We start from the raw sequence: 16,472 nt of genomic DNA on the forward strand, positions 1-16,472 counted from the left end.
TAGAGTAAATTGTGTCATGGGAATAAAAAATTATTTTATTTTGATTCAAAACCTTTTTCTAAATATAAAAAATACTGACAAATGAAAATGGTCTAAATCAGGGGTCCCCAATCCCAGTCCACAAGGGCCGGTGTCCCTGCAGGTTTTAGATCTCACCCTGGGTCAACACACCTGAATCACATGATTAGTTCATTACCAGGCCTCTGGAAAACTTCAAGACATGTTAAGAAGGTAATCTATCCATTTAAATCAGCTGTGATTGATCAAGGACACATCTGAAGCCTGCAGGGACACCGGCCCTCGTGGACTGGGATTGGGGACCCCTGGTCTATATGTAAATCTTCTGCGTGTGTCTATGCCAGCGGTGTCCAACTCCAGGCCTCGAGGTCTGGTGTCCTGCAGGTTTTAAATGTGACCTTGATCCAACACAGCAGATTTAAATGGCTAAATTACCTCCTCAACATGTCTTGAAGTTCTCCAGAGGGCTGGTAATGAACTAACCATTTGATTCAAGTGTGTTGATCCAGGGTGAGATCTAAAACCTGCAGGACACCGGTCCTTGAGGCCTGGACTTGGACACCCCTGGTCTATGCTGTCTCTTACTTCCTTTTTAAATATTTCCATATATTTGGCGTTCTGACATAAAGATACAATATGAAACACTGATCAGTAGAAATTGGAATTTCTGTAAAGATATAAACCATAGGCAGTATGTCGGGCAGTATGTAAGCATGCTGAGGCTCATTGAAACAGTACCTACCGCAGTCGGTGCGTGTGTGTTTGTGTGGTTTTGGCTACGTTTTTTTTCTCTGAGTGGAGAACAGCCACTACCTGAAGTTTATGATATAAATACTGGTACATTGCCTCTGGTTTAGTTTCTTCTGTAAGGACATTAAGTTCTATGTCAAACGTAGTTACAACTTAAGCATTTTAAAGGAACATAAGGGGATTTAATGATTTCTTAGTTTATGTTGTAGTTTTGTTATTTTGTTTTGAGTCCCTAAAGAGATGTCAGAATGATTTTTTTTTTTTTTAAATTCTCATGTAGTTGTTAGTCTACCGTCACAGATTTGAATCGGTAGATCTTAAAATCTTTCAAGAACTAGACACTGATTTCTTGTGTAAATGCAATAAACTGATGGCAAACTGCACTTAAAAGCCCCCAAACTTTTCAAATAAAGTGACAGAAATCGTCCAGTTATGAACATTCTTTTTCCCAAATTTTTAAATAAACTGTTACGTTCTCAAAGTGCTGAAGCTTTATTTTGGCTCACTGCATGCACTTTCACAAAAAAGTTGGTCACACCGGGGTTTTTGAAACCCATTACTTTTATATGAAGCACATTATACCCGTGTTCATGGCCAGCGTGAACAGGAGAAACGAGTATCGGGTCAGCGGAGTGAGTCGGGACTGCTTGTCACTGGATTAAAGCGGTGGCGGTAGCTTTTAGGCGATATGACATTCAACTCTCTAAGGTGACAGTATCTAGGATTTGAATTTCAAGCCCTCTTTTTAGATTGTTACACAACTATTATCAGCAGTGTGCACAACACTATCAAGTTATTTCATCTACTGCTTTTTCAGTGCATCTGAGTACAGTTAAAATATATAAATGGAAAAAAAAAATCCTTTAACTCCTCTTTAATCTTTAATTATGAAAGAAGCAGACTAATGACAATATATTAGTAAACACTGATACTGCTGAACCAATTTTAAATATTTTTACTCCATTACCTGTTACCTGCTGGATCTTCTTAGTCATGGTTTCACTAAGCAACTTGTTGAGTGAATGTAGACTTGCTTACTAGTCTTTATAAAAAGCAACAGGTTCTGTTTAAATATCACACTGTCTCCTTCTAATACAGGCGCCTCAGGAGTGGAATGGGTTAATGCGTTGTCCTGTTACGAACATTCTTTTTAATATTTGGAAAACATAGGATGGCACATATTCACCGTGTATGGTTCCCCACTAACTGATGGTATTAAATGCAATTGATTTGCAAAAATGTCTAAACACATGGTTTCATTTTGTCATTGTTGAGTGTACGCTGATGGGCAAAGTGCCACTTTTACTAATTTTTAAAGATAATCTAGGCACATTTTCTTAAATAATTTTTCTATATAAAATCTTCTGCTTTTCTATTTGTTAGTTTGAGGGCTGCTCCAAGGCGTTCTCCCGTCTGGAGAACCTGAAGATCCACCTGAGGAGCCACACGGGGGAGAAACCTTACATTTGCCAGCACCCCGGCTGCCTCAAGGCTTTCAGCAACTCCAGTGATCGTGCTAAACACCAGCGCACACATCTGGACACGGTCAGTGGGCTCCTTCCATTTAGGATGTGCTCTATTATAGTGCATGTTCTCCTAATTTGAGCTTTCTGTCAGTTTGTAGTATTAGAGTGGACTCAATAGCTGGTTGCTTTTTGCTTCTCCAAGCAAACGTCACCATAACAGTAGGTCACAAAGAGGTCAAGGTCATGTAAACACGCTATATGCAAGTACAGAAAGAATCTGAAGATAACATGAAGAATTATTCTGGCTTGGGTCAGAGACAGTGAACTCATCATACATGCATGTAACCTCTTTCAGCCTGGTTGAACTGCTGTATGTTGGAAATAGCGCCATTTTTAAAATGGAGACAAAAAAACGAGCTTTTCTTGACATGTTTGTATGCTATATTAACTCTTGTAATTAAAGACACTCACTGGCATTAATGCCCATTCTGTTGCTGTATTTTGCCTTTGCCCTAATTGCATATTGTGTAAATGCACTAAGGCTGATAATTCAAACAATGTAGGATCCCAATACCACAGCAACAACTTTATTACTCTTTAATGAGAGCACACACAGCAAAACTGTAGATTTCTACACTTTTTTTTGTCAACATAGTATTTCTAAACTAATGCAGTTTAATAAGTTTAACACAGCTTGGGAAATGGTCACAATCTCTAGAAGTACAATAGAAATATCCTTTATTGTCCCTCATTGGGGAAATTCAGGTAAACAAGCTTCTTGCTAATGTGGCGTAGGAAAATGAATTCAGCTCTAATCAGCTCTAATCTAGTGCACTGTGTTTCTGGACATGATTTTTATTTTGTAGTGAGTCGTAGTGGAGGTAGTCATTACAGCCGGAGATGCAAGTTTGAGTCATACATGTTTCCTTTTTTAGTATTTTTAACTATGTTGTTAGTTAAAAATAAATTACCTGATTGGGTTTAGATATTTAAAACCTCTGGGTTAAGTTTATAAAAAAAATAATACAAAATCATGGTTTGGGCTACAATGTTGCCACTTATGTTAGAGCTCTGTTACTTGGGTTGGCACGGCGACATGTACCTGATTTGTCTGGACAACATAAGTGACATAAACTTTCTTTAGAGGTACATTTGTTTCAAAGTAATCCTGAAAAACAGACTGTGTTTTTGTGACTTTTGTGATGACAGTACCCCCACCAAACTTCAGCGGTTGTTTTAAATACAAAGGTACGGTGTACAGGTTAGGGTTAAGGAGAAAAAGGTTCCACCTAATCGCCGACCACAATATTATAATTCTGTTTGCCACATGAGAACTTTAGGCAAGGCAAGTTTATTTATATAGCACAATTTGGTCTTTTTTAGACGTGTGCTGAAAAATGAATAAACATTAAATTGACTTTTTAAACTTTCATACCAACACAGGTGTGCTTAAAACGCGTTAATTATTTTACAGTACCGCATTTATTCAGGATTTTATATGTGCTTTGTTGTAGATGTAGTGCTATGTTAACAGAGGCAGCAGACAGTTGAAAACAGTGGCTGAGACCTCAGAGGGTTAAAGTGCAGCAGACTGCCTCTCCCTCAGCTTTCTATGGGACCTTCTGGGAATGACTCGGGAAGATAAACTGCTAGTGCGTGTGAGCCAATTTTAACTTGCTGTGTAGAGTCTGCTTGTGTCAGATCAGTTTATACAAAACAGGGAAAAAATAGAATCCATTCAACCGTGAAGACAGCGTGAATTTCCAGGAATTTTCATACACACCATCTACAGTAACGACATTAAATTCATCAGGGGACTCAAACTAGTGGGAGTGAGTGTCCCCCGTGCTCTTGATGATCATAAATTAAGGTTACAACTGCAAAATAAGTTATGAAATCCACAGCTGATGGAGCCTGAGAAAGAACAGAAACAGGCCTTTTCTCGTAATCCACTCTTGTGTACCAGGTGTCAAGTGTCGTGCCAGCATTGTCACTCTTTCCATGAAGGTGTTCTCATGCCCAGGGGATGTATTTAAATGCTGCATTAGTATGGTATTTATCTACTTTAATATATATATATTTTTTAATATTACATAATAACTTTGCTTGACTATATTTTAGGGAAAAAACATTAGTTATTAAACCATTACACTTATTTTTATCGGCTGAAATGATTAGTTACATTTTTTGGACCAAAGTGTTTGTTGGCAAAACATGGAAAATGTTATGAAGTGATTTTATAATAATGATGTAAAAATCAGCTGGATCAAGACTTTCACAAGATATTTCTGATAAAACTTCCGTCCCTTGGGTAAAATGTTATTGGAGGACATTTACTTACAAGTAAATGTCCTCCAATAACAAGCAAATCTAATAATACATTATTAGATTGTTGAAGAACTGTTTTTTAAATAAATAGGATTTAATAATATGATGAGGTCTTTTCAGAAAGCGCTTTATTTTTTTTTAATCTCATTTAAAATATTGTAGAAAAAAGTACTGAATTCTAAAAAATTTAAAATAAGTTTTAGAATAACTTTAAATATAAAGTAAGAGTGCTTTGCTACAGTTTGGATGAATCTTGTAGATGAACCTGTCATAACTTTTATGTTTAAACAACATTTTAGTGTCTAAGGTTATTCAAAATAATTTAATATTTGGAAATCTCTGTCCACCTCCAAGCCTTTGATGCACAGTATAACTTTTTTGAGCAAACCTGGTAACAAATAACAAAACAAAACAAAGCAGTCAGTTACATCACCTTCTTGGCAGATCGTATTAACTAAAAATAACTGAGTGAAATTGACTTTTCCTTTTGAGCCTCTGGGTTAGATACACTTTCGTAGTATGGGGTTAACCTCTTAGGACCTGGCGTCCACATATGTGGACATCACATTTTGGGTTATTTAGACCAAAATACTCAATTTTGCTGCTACTGTTCTATCAAAATTTTAAACGAATATCCTCATATGTGGCTCTTATTTTTCTTAAAAACAAAAAGAAGGTTAAAAAAAATCTAGTAATTCTTTGTTTTTACATTCATCGGGCCCCAATCAGCCCAAATATCAAAGAGAAATTAAAAATGCATGCCGTGGAAGAGTTCGGGTCTTAGGAGGTTAAATCCACTTTTGTTTTCAGAACTGACTTATCTCTTCATTGCTTGGATTCAACACTATGCTGCACAGTTGCTGCACATTTGTTGGCTGCACATCCATGATGCCAAACTGCCATTCCACCACATCCGAAATGTGCTCTATGGGAGTGAAACTGATGACTGTAAATGTCATTTGAGCATAGTAAACTCATTTTTATGTTCGGAAATCAGTTGGAGAACATTTGAGCTTTACGAATCTGCTGGAAGCAGCCATCAGAAGATGGGTACACTACAGCAGTGCTCAGGTACCTCGTGATGTTTAAATGATCTTCAGCTGGTACTAAGGGAAAATATCCCCTACACCATTACACCACCAGCAGTCTGAACCGCTGAAACAAGGGAGGATAGATCCGTGCTTTCATGTTGTTGATACCAAATTCTGACCCTACCATCCGAACGTTAGAGCAGAAATCCAGTCTTCTATTGTTCTATTGTGGCATTCATTGTGGTTTTCTGCTGCTGTATCCCATCTGATTCAAGGTTCAACGTGCTATTCATTCAGGTTATTTGAGTTGTTGTCAGGTTAAAGAATCCGGCTATTCTCCTCTGACCACTGACATCAAGCAGGTATTTTTAATTTTGTCTCTCTGTAAACCCTACAGATGACTGCGTGGAAAAATTCCCAGTAGATCAGCAGTTTCCAAAAAACTCAGACCACCCTGTCTGGAACCAAAACGATGCCGTGTTCAAAGATGTTTAAATTACCTTTCTCCCTCATTTTGATGCTCAGTTTGAGCTTCAGCAGGTTGTCTTGGCCATGTCTACATGCCTCAGTAAGCCTAGTTGCTGCCATGTGATTGGCTGATTAGATTAATGCATTAATGAGCAAATAAACAGGTGTATCTAAAAAAAGTGGCGAGTGAATCTATAGTATCACTGCTCATGTCTGTCTGGGTGAATTTACTTGAAACATTTATACAAAATACACAATAAATTATGTTTAAAAATTGCTGCAATGCATGAGACCATACACTTTAAAAACACAAGACTACACATAATTGCTCTGAATATTAAGATAAATAATATTTGCTCAGTAATATAAGGTGTGAGGTGGTCTCTGCTTTACAGTCTGACATTTTTGGGATTGTGAAACTGCATACCTGCTGTGGATTTACCCTACAGACCACAGTTATTTCTACTCCTGTAGACAAGTGATGAGAATTTAGCTGTAATCCCGCGAATCAGATCTCTTATTACACGGATGAGATGGAGCTTCACGATTCGCTCCACTGTTATTACAGCAAGTTATTTTCTCCCTTTAGTGGTTTCACACTGGCTAATGGGGGCTTCGAAGTTGCGTCACAAATTAACAATCAGACACATCTGGCGCCATCCTGGAGGCCCAGTGGAAGCCTGTCTGAATGTAAATAACTGCTGAGTAGTGCAACGGCAGGCCAAGAAATGTTTTTCAAGTTTGATTAAACAGCTTGTATTGTGTTACTAATATGACACTTTGGGGAATTTTGTCCTAAAGTAAGTGCAGGCTCAAGCAGGAATTGCCTTTCTAAGTTAACGCTCACATAACATAAAAATGTGGTTTGTTTTGAGAATTTGGAAATGTATTAAAAGCATTGAGAGCTTTCATTTTACGATGGCAGTGAAGTGCAAAAAGGTGATGGACTGTGACAAATCCGATATGAAATGTGGTGCTGAATAATGCCAGGGTTTTGTTTTGGGTTTTTTTGGGTTGAGCCCTGGCAACAGGAAAAAAAGATTTCAAAATTTTTTTGGCACACATAATTGGAAACTGATATGCAGTTTATGAATTTACAGTCTGTCTCAGAGCTGTCATTTGCCATAACCACTTTGCATGTCATTACCCTGAATTTATGCTAAGATTAGAAAGACAGCACTTCATTTGGTGCTGATCTGTTTAGACTAAGAGAGAACTGAGCTGGTCTCACAGGGAATATTTTTCCTGAAATAGTTTTGAAATTGCCCCCTTTTTTTCCTTTTTTTTTTTTCCCAGACACTGTAGAGCAGCACTTACTCTGATGCCAGATCTACGTTGGTATTGCATGTCTATAATTTGAAATGTATTTGTTTAAGAATTACACAAAAATTGGGAATACTGGAGAAGAAAAATCGAGCAGACATTAGAAAAATAACAATCCCACTGACACAAGCATTATTATAGTCAAGCCTGTCCTGATATATTTCTACTAAAAATTCTTTTTACAGCATTTTTACTCATTTGCTTCATTCATTGTTTTGTTGCATCATTAAAAAATACAAGTGATTTTTCAATACTACTTTGTTTTTTGCATTACTGTCAAACCCAAGATCATCAAACAGTTTTTAACATTAGCCAAAGATAACCCAGGTAAAATGCAAAAATGCTGTTTTCTCTTTTTTATATGATAAAGGAAAAAAGCTTATCCAATCCTACCTGAACCTTTGTGAAAAAGCAGCTGACTCCTAAACCTAATAACTAGTTGTGCCAGCCTTGGCAACACAAACAGCAATCAAATTTTCAAGTTTTTGTAATAATAACATCACTGTGGAGGAATTTTGGCTTCTTTGCAGAATTGTTTTAATTCAGCCACATTGGAGGGTTTTCAAGCATGGACAGACCGTTTATGGTCATGCCAAAGCAACTCAATTTCATTTAAATCCACACTTTGACTAAGGCCAAGCTTCAAAGGCTCTTTTTTTTTTTTTTTTTGCATTTCAGCCATTCAGAGGTGGACTTGCTGACGTTTTTTGGATCACTGTCCTGCTGCATAACCAAACTGAGCCTGAGCTTCAGGGCTTGAATTGATAGCTAAACATTTAGCTTCAGGATTTTCTGGTAAAGAGCAAAATTCATGGTTTCCTCAACTATGGTTGTCTGGATCCAGACCATCACACTACTGCCACTGCTGGTATGATGTTCTTTATATGAAAAGTGTTAGTTTAACATGAGATGTAACAGGAGTCAGACATTCCAAACAATCTACTTTTCACTCATTAGTCCAACAGTGTCGAGACACAAAAGTCTTGAGGATTATCAAGATGTTTCTTCGTTTGTCTCTTTTTTTTAATTGTTGAATCACAAAAACTGACCTTAACTGAGGCAAGTGAGTTCTTTAGAATGTTCTGGGTTCTTCTGTGACCTCCTGGATGAGTCGTCAATTTGCTCTTGCAGTAATTTTGGTGGGTCAGTCATTCCTGGGAATGATCACCACTGTTCCGAGTTTTCTCCGTTTGTATATAATGACTCTCACTGCAGTTCGCTGGAGTCCCAAAGCCTTAGAAATGACTTCATACATCTGTCTTCATTTCCAGACAGACAGATGTCAATGACAGAGGAGTTTCTCATGTTTCTTTAGATTGTAGCATTATTTGTTGTTATTGAGATCTTTTAGCCTACTTCCCTTTATTAGATGGGTCCTATTTTTTTTTAAATTAATTCATCAATTTAAGGGGGAAATTACTTTTTCTCACAGGGCAAGTTAAGTTTGGATAGTTCTCTCCCTTAATAAATGAAATTATCATTTAAAAGCTGAGTTAAATTTTAATATTTTACAAAGATGAGTGTGACAAATATGCTGAAAGCTGCCATATTAGAAAGAAAAAAGAAATGATATTTCTTTGCAGTGTTTCCATATTAGATCTTCAGGCAAATGACTAATTACAGAGAAAGAAGTCATTTTGAAAAGCAGGGGTTTTCAAATGTTGTCTGGGATGCTCCACGTTAAGAAGCAGATAAAAAGTCATGCCCAAAACACCTCACTGTTGCCCATGGTGATTTGTTTTTCCTACCTCACTAAGCTCAGCTTTACTCTGCATTTCCTCCAGAGGAGATTGGAGAAACAATATTGCCTTGTCTGGTTCTTTTAAGATCAGAATTTAAACATAAAAACAACACGAAAGCATAGATCCACCCTGCTACGTGTCAACAGTCTAGGCTGGTGGTGGTACAGGGGTATTTTCTTGGCAATTTCTTTATCTTTTTTTCCTTTTTTTGGCACCCTTGGTGTAGTTTAAACACCACACTACACTACCTGAGTATTGTTGCTGACTATGTCTATCCCTTTAATACCACAGTGTACCTATCTTCTGTTGGCTTCTTCATAAAGCTCAGATCAGAGCTTTTTACAGATTCACTGTATTCAAATGCCCCCAACTGAGAACTTCTTGGATATGTTGGAATGCCAGATTCTCATCATGGATGTGCAGCAGGTCCTAAACCCTTTTTAGTCCAGGCTGACCTGTGTGGTAGCCTCACAATGTTCAGCTTCATGCACCTCTAAAACCCTTGCCCTGGTGAAGTTAACTATTTATTTACAACATCAACAATGTGTTGTTTTAGCTCTGACTTGTGCAACACCTCCTGGTTTATAATACAACACAAAATGATCAGTTTTAGTCAGATTTCGCTACTAATGTAACAGCAGCAAGTTTATCTGATTTCATTTAACAAATCACTCTTCGTCATAGTCTCTTTCATCTAGCACACAGCTGTGATCTCTGCTGTAATCTCAAGCTTTTTTCGTAATCCCACGTACAAAGATGAGAAACTGGGCAGTGTTAACTACATCACAGCTCTCGTCACATTTTCTGCTAAAATGTCCTGAAAAATACGATCATCAAACCTGACGCTCATTATTTTTTTGACTTGTAGTGCTCACATCCCAGCACATAAACCCAAAAGGCTCAAATAAACACTGTACATGTGTTTTCATGAATGTATAATTGAATCCACCTGTTAAATACTTGGCAATGAAAAAGAGCGAATAAAAAAGAGATCTGAGATTCATGGCAAAGAGCTCATTTATTCACTAAATTGTGAAATACAGTCATCTTACTCAACTTTCTACTTCGAAGTAAAATGATGAAAACCTGTCTGCATATAAGAAATGAGCTATTTGTACAGTAAAAAACATTTCAACACACATTCCACGATGTTACTCATTTTACTTATTTTAGGAGGACTCAGTTAACTGTAGTATTTTATATCATTACACCAGAAAATACTTTGTCTTCCAGCTGCTTTAGCCTGCTATGAAATGTTTATTCCTTCAGGAAATAATGTGCAGAAATAAATACTTTTATATGAATACAAAGACTGCAGGTAGCTCATACAGTTTACTTTATGAATGAAATGATTTATGGCTAAACTCTCTTCTCTCTTCCCCTCTTTTAAGCCTGCAGATGAAAGGTAAATATCCTCCCTTTCAGCTGAGGAGCACTTTATGTAAAATGTTGACAGAACTACATCTTCTTTCTTCCTCTGTTAGTCCAGTTGTCACAAGAAGTAGCCACATTTACGATCTTTATCCTAAATGTTTATGCCTTCAGTGTGGATGTGAGTCATCTGAACTTGTGCCATTATTTGTACACACATTTTATGTTTGACATCGTTGTATCTGATGAGACTATAAAATCATCATCGTGTTGTGAATATTATTCAGTTCTGGTGTAGAAAATTCGTAACCTTCTCAATACATAATGTAGGATATATAAGAGATGGTGTAGTCTGCACCTTACAGTAAATCTAATAATAACTCTCAAGCTCTGGGTTTAATTTGGCGTGTTGTGCTATTTTTGTTGTGTTTTCTGTACAAAAAAAGGTTTGTTCTCCTTAGCTCAGTACTGAAATCAACATTGCTAAATTTTTGCAATCCGCTAGAAGAAGAGTTGCAGGAGAAAGTGTTCCCCAAAACACCAAAAAATAATTTGTGCTCTTTTTAATAGCAGCACACCTGTTTTCTTTTTATAACAGAAAGTTAAACCAAGGTGCTTCTAAATGTTCAGTCAAACTTCTCTCACCTCTCCTTCTTGTGGTTCATTCACAGAAACCATACGCCTGTCAGATACCGGGATGCACCAAGCGCTACACTGACCCCAGCTCATTACGAAAGCACGTCAAAGCTCATTCAGCCAAAGGCCTTCAGGAAAAGGAGGTCAAGGTAATGAACATTAAAACCTTTCTATGTTTTTAAAACTTGACTGTGTGTCGTTCAGAAGCAAAGGGAGGATTCAGAAAGTGTGGTTAGAAATAAAAAATTATGGCCAAAGCATTTTTAAAAGCAACCTGGGGACGTTTTTTTAAATTTGAGCTGCATTTTTTTTGCCCTTAATGGATGGTTTGGGTGGATAGTGGAAAAGACATTCAATAAAGGTCCGTCTAGCCAGGAGTAAAACATGCAGTGTGCACCCTAACCACTCACCTATCAGGTTGTCCAATAGTGGGGTCATATTTAAGCTTTTATTGGATGGGATCAAAAGTACATAATTTAAACCAGGATCACATCAGTGCCTTGTATTCCTGAGCCACCTTCACAGGGCTGAAATTTACTGGAATCAATTGATTATTTCTCAACAGCTTAACATCATAAAACATGAAATGTTTTAAGTTATATTACTTGATAGATTTTTTTTTCCTTCCCAATTTATTATACTTGACTGTCTGCAATTATACACAGCACATCTGGAGTTTGTATTTATGATGGATATTTGTCTTCTCTTGTTTGGAATACATGTTAAGTTGTGTTTCTTCTCATAATAATGAAAACAATACAAACTGCTATGAAGGCTCCACTCATTATTTGATGAAGTTATTAGGAGCAGCCATGCATGTTTTTGATTTTATTTCAGCACAAAACTTGAAGGTTATTATGACAAATGACAAAGAGGCTCTACAAACTAAAAACAATGTCGGCAACTGTCCCACATTTGGTAAAAAACAAGCATATCAGTACAAACACAACATAGCCGCTATCAACCACATTGATGAAGCGGTGATCATTTGGGTTTCTTTTGCAGCCACAGGACCCAGGTACCTTGCAGCCACTGAGTCAAACATGAACACCTCTGTATACCGATATTTAGATTCAATATAAGGCCATCTGTCCTACATTTATATCTTGCTTATACTGGGTCATGCAACAGGACAATGAGTCCAAAAACAGCAAAAACTCTACAACAGAATGGTTAAAAAGGTGTTGCAATGGACCTCAGGCTGATTGAAATGTTGTGGTGGGACCTTAAGAGAGCTGTACATAAACAAATTCCTGCAAACCTCAATGGACTGAAGCAACGTTGAAAAGACGAGTGGGCCAAATTTCCTCCACATATTAATAAAGTCATACAGAAAACAATTATTTCAGGTTATTGCTGCTAGATCATAGGGTGAACTTAGATTTCGAAACCTTATTATTCACATGACTGCATGTTTGTATTTAACCTCATTTTAAGCTGGTGACAAGACCCTTGAGGTTTAAAATGTCTTTCGCAACAGAGTCCTGGCCAACATAGACAGCTGCTTAATCAGCAGTGGTTACGGAACAATACTCACCATTATAAGCATACACATTTACATAAAATAAAGAATGAAAGACATATTAATCAAAAGCCAAACTGAAGCATTTATGGTCAAGCCTAACATCTGGAGGCAGATGTCCTGCCTGCAGGTGCCAAATCATTTAAATGAACTTGAATTCATTTAAAATTGATCCAATTTGGAAGAAATGAGTGACCGTAAAAGCATGCAATTTCTGAACAAGGATTTTCTTTCTGTAAAAGTGACACACAAATAAAAGCTTTGCTTTCCTAAAAATATCAGTGAGTGTGCCATTCCCCAAATCTGGCATTTCAGTTAAAAATAGACAGCTTTTTTCAATAATTATTAAAACATAAAAATTGCCCCCCAAAAAAGGTTATGTTTTAAATTCCATAAAGACACACACAGTCATTCATGAGACCCTGAATAGAAAATCTGTAGCTAAAAATGAACAAGCTCAGGAAGAGAAAGTAAAACAGGGTTTTTTCTGGTGCTACATCTTGATTTTATTTCCTGATTGTTACCTCATGTTTAAAAGCAAATGAGATGCATGTTTGTTCCCGTTTAACCTTAAAGTTCAAAACAATGTTGTTCTTCCAGAATTTTTTTTCTTAAATATAGATAGTAGAGAACTGCTTCTTTATATAACTTTCAAAGAGAAAGGGGGCTTCTCGGGGGTTGCAGGTCTTATTTCTGGAGAACTACAGCAGCAGCAGGAGAGAGTGGGTATGTTTATGATTCAGTAGGATGAAATACAACAAAACAAAGTATTACACACACTCCCTGGAAGTCCGAATAGGGAGCCTATTGTTCTGCTTTATCTGGGCCTTGTTTGTTTTCTATGGCCTGTGAGTGACACTGGGGCTTTGTGTGTGTATTCACATGCCTTGTTTGGTTTAAACAGAACCACGTGTGTTGGTAAGTTGTGACACAGTCGACACGCCCTGTGCTGCAGTAAACCCTGTGGGGCTAATTGGAACTTTGAAATATTAAAGATGAGCTTCTTAAGCTCCTCACGGGCATACATTTATTCGAGCTGATGTGTCACAGCGATTGAAGTTTCTGGCTTCGTGAACGCTACTTTGGGTGAGCATTTCTTGCTGATTATTCACGCCGCTTTTGTGGTTCCTGGGTGTCTGCCGCGAGCTTCTTCTGAATCCCGAAGCTGTCAATAAATTGTTTTGGAAAGTTCCGGGGGGATGTTCTGTTTAGCGCTGGAAAATAAAGCCAATTGTTTAGCCTTAACTTTGCTAGAACGTTTTTGGAATACGATTGCCTAATAAGATTTCTGGATTTTGTACCTCAAGAAGCTGGATCGCAAGATGAAACAAGAACCAGGCATCTGGTGCAAACTCATTTCTTTGATAAATGAACAGTAGAAAACCTCCTGCAGCTCGCTCACTGTGTTTTCAGTTGCTTTACTGAATGAAATCAAAAGAGAAGTCATTTAGTTTAAACTTGCATGGGAGCTGCGTTGCCCAACAGCATATAGTTGGAAGACAACTAAGCTGCAGCTTTAACGTAATTATTCTCATCCCTGCATGCTGGCAAACACCCACACTTGGTCACCAGCATGATAACACAGTGCTGTTATATGACATGTATCTATATGGCTGTAATGCGTTTTGTGTTGTTGTCAGGTTCAGGTGCACACGATGCTGGAATCTGACATCTTAAGTGACTGCCTGGCACGCCAGCATCTCCACAGCTCTGCCTCGTCGCACCAAAAAAACAGCTCACCTTTACCGGCTTTAGATGACTTCACAGGTATGTGCAGATAAAACGGTAGCAGAAGTCTGTGCTTAGCCTCCAGCGCCTCTCTGGAAATGAGCAAAACCCAAAAGAAAAGAGTAATTGCCCAAAACACCTGGGCTGTTAAGCTGTCTCTTTCATTTTCTCCCATGGCCTCATTTGCTCCTTTTCCTTTCCCTCCTCTCTCATTCCTTCGATGATAGCTCATCATGCCAGTGTTTACCTTGTCCAATTACTGGGCACCATGACTGTGGGCAAGTTGGCCTTCACCCCACTTGTCCTTCAGCTTCTCCAAACGGGTTTTCCAGCCAAGCTCTTTTTCTTTCCATTTCAATGGCTGAACCAGAATCAAGAAGCTGTCAGGTACACTGAGGCTCAGTTGGCCAAAGACAGTGGAGAGCGTCCAGGAAAGCTGTCCATGTCTATTACTTCAGACTACTCGCCGTTTTACTCAGAAGACTTTGAGGGAAAAGCCTCAAGCGGCACGCTATGAGCTATGTTTAGTCAGGGTGAAACAAGCATGTCAGTGTTTAATTTTGAAAAAATCCCAGGAGGACTTTTTCTTATCTCAAATGGCCAAATGTTATAGCCTGAAAACTGCTTTCTGTTGTGGTATACTAGGTGGATTTATGGTGACACACACTATCATTGTCAGCTTGGCTTAATATTGAGCTTAGTATTGTGATATTGAGCATTCAGCCCCTGTAGGCTTGAAATGTGGCTCTGAAAGGTTTACAGAAAAATGGATTACGCTGACCATGGAAACTCCTCAAAGTCTGCTTGCAACATAGTCTAATCCCCATCTGTCCATATGTGCACACTGTGTGTAATATACTTGTATTTACACCAGAAATTGTTTTTCTATAGCACATTGAGTTGCTCATCAGTGGGGGGAAATGTCACTACTGCACGATAATTTGGAAGAGTTTCATTTAACTATAAATTGAGTATTTTAATATTTTCGACAGTTTTGTTTGCCTACAAGGAGCCAGACTTTCTTGCCATTTTTTAAAGTGGTCTTGAGCAATAATTCTCTAGGCTTTCTAAAGGTCTTTCAAAGCTTTTCTTTGAACATTGGCTGCGTTTTTTTGTTACTCATTTTTAGTCCAATCCTTGTAAAAGGGACCTAATTGAATCAGTGTTGTGTCTACACAGACAACTTTGCAAAGAACCCATTTTAAATTATGTCTGCAGGCACCTTGGTACCAACAATCTGTTGCAAAAACATAATTTCTTCCCAAACTTAACAAACACACCCACCAAATGTTAGGAAATACCTAACACAGGACTTGAGAGGAAAATCTAACCCCTCAGGTGATCCATCTACTGTTCACTGAAGCCTCATCAGAAATGTGAAGAGAGGCTGAGGTATGCCAAATTACTCAGTAACTGGACTGAAGATCACTGGCAACAGCTGTTATTGGGAAATGAATACGAATTAGAGTTTTATTGGCCTTTCAGTATTTATGGAGGAGGTCAGTAGAGCGGTACAAACATCCCTACAGCCATCTGTAAAACATGGAGGAGGCTCTGTCATGGTCTGGGGCTGCTTCTCAGCCAGCGGTGTTGGGGCGCTTGTCAAAATTGAATGATTGCAGAAGAGTACAGTCAGATTTTAATCCACCATGTTATACCATCTGCAAAGCATCTGACTGATATTAGTTCAATTTTTCACCATGAAAATTATTGCGGACAGTAGAAGCATACCTGGATAGAAGAGCCAACAGTGGAGCACTATCAGTCATGGACTGACTTCCTCAGAGCCCAAACATCAGCATTGTTGAAGCAGTGTTGCATTATCTTGACAGAGAAAGGAACAAGAGGCAGCCAACATCCAAAGATCTTTGAATGTCCTTCCAGAAGCCTGGAGAGCCGTTTCTGAAGACTACTTAAAGAAATTGCAAGACAGCTTGAGAGAATTCAGGCTGTGCTGAAAAATAAAGTGCAACACTGAGTAGAGTCAGCCTTTCATTTCTTTATATTTTATTGGTGTTTGTTATAATACAATTCAATACAGCTTGAACCCAGTGAAAATCATCATTACAGGTAGTGATGTGATAGTGAT

The 16,472-nt window shown here is 38.0% G+C and overlaps 1 protein-coding gene across 1 annotated transcript in view; it reads left to right on the plus strand.

Moving 5' to 3' along the window:
• The window catches only part of glis1a (GLIS family zinc finger 1a), a 67,538-nt gene that overhangs the window by 40,343 nt on the left and 10,723 nt on the right, over positions 1–16,472 (plus strand). The window contains exons 3-5 of the mRNA XM_085439390.1: positions 2,152–2,313; positions 11,169–11,282; positions 14,296–14,422. Of these exons, the coding sequence (XP_085295516.1) occupies positions 2,152–2,313; positions 11,169–11,282; positions 14,296–14,422 (403 nt within the window). The remainder of the gene's footprint in view (positions 1–2,151; positions 2,314–11,168; positions 11,283–14,295; positions 14,423–16,472) is intronic.

This window comes from Copadichromis virginalis, linkage group LG18, assembly GCF_057382275.1.
Source record: "Copadichromis virginalis isolate Kocher_CV1m ecotype Utaka linkage group LG18, C_Virginalis_male_GT1.1, whole genome shotgun sequence".
Taxonomy (NCBI): Eukaryota; Metazoa; Chordata; class Actinopteri; order Cichliformes; family Cichlidae; genus Copadichromis; species Copadichromis virginalis.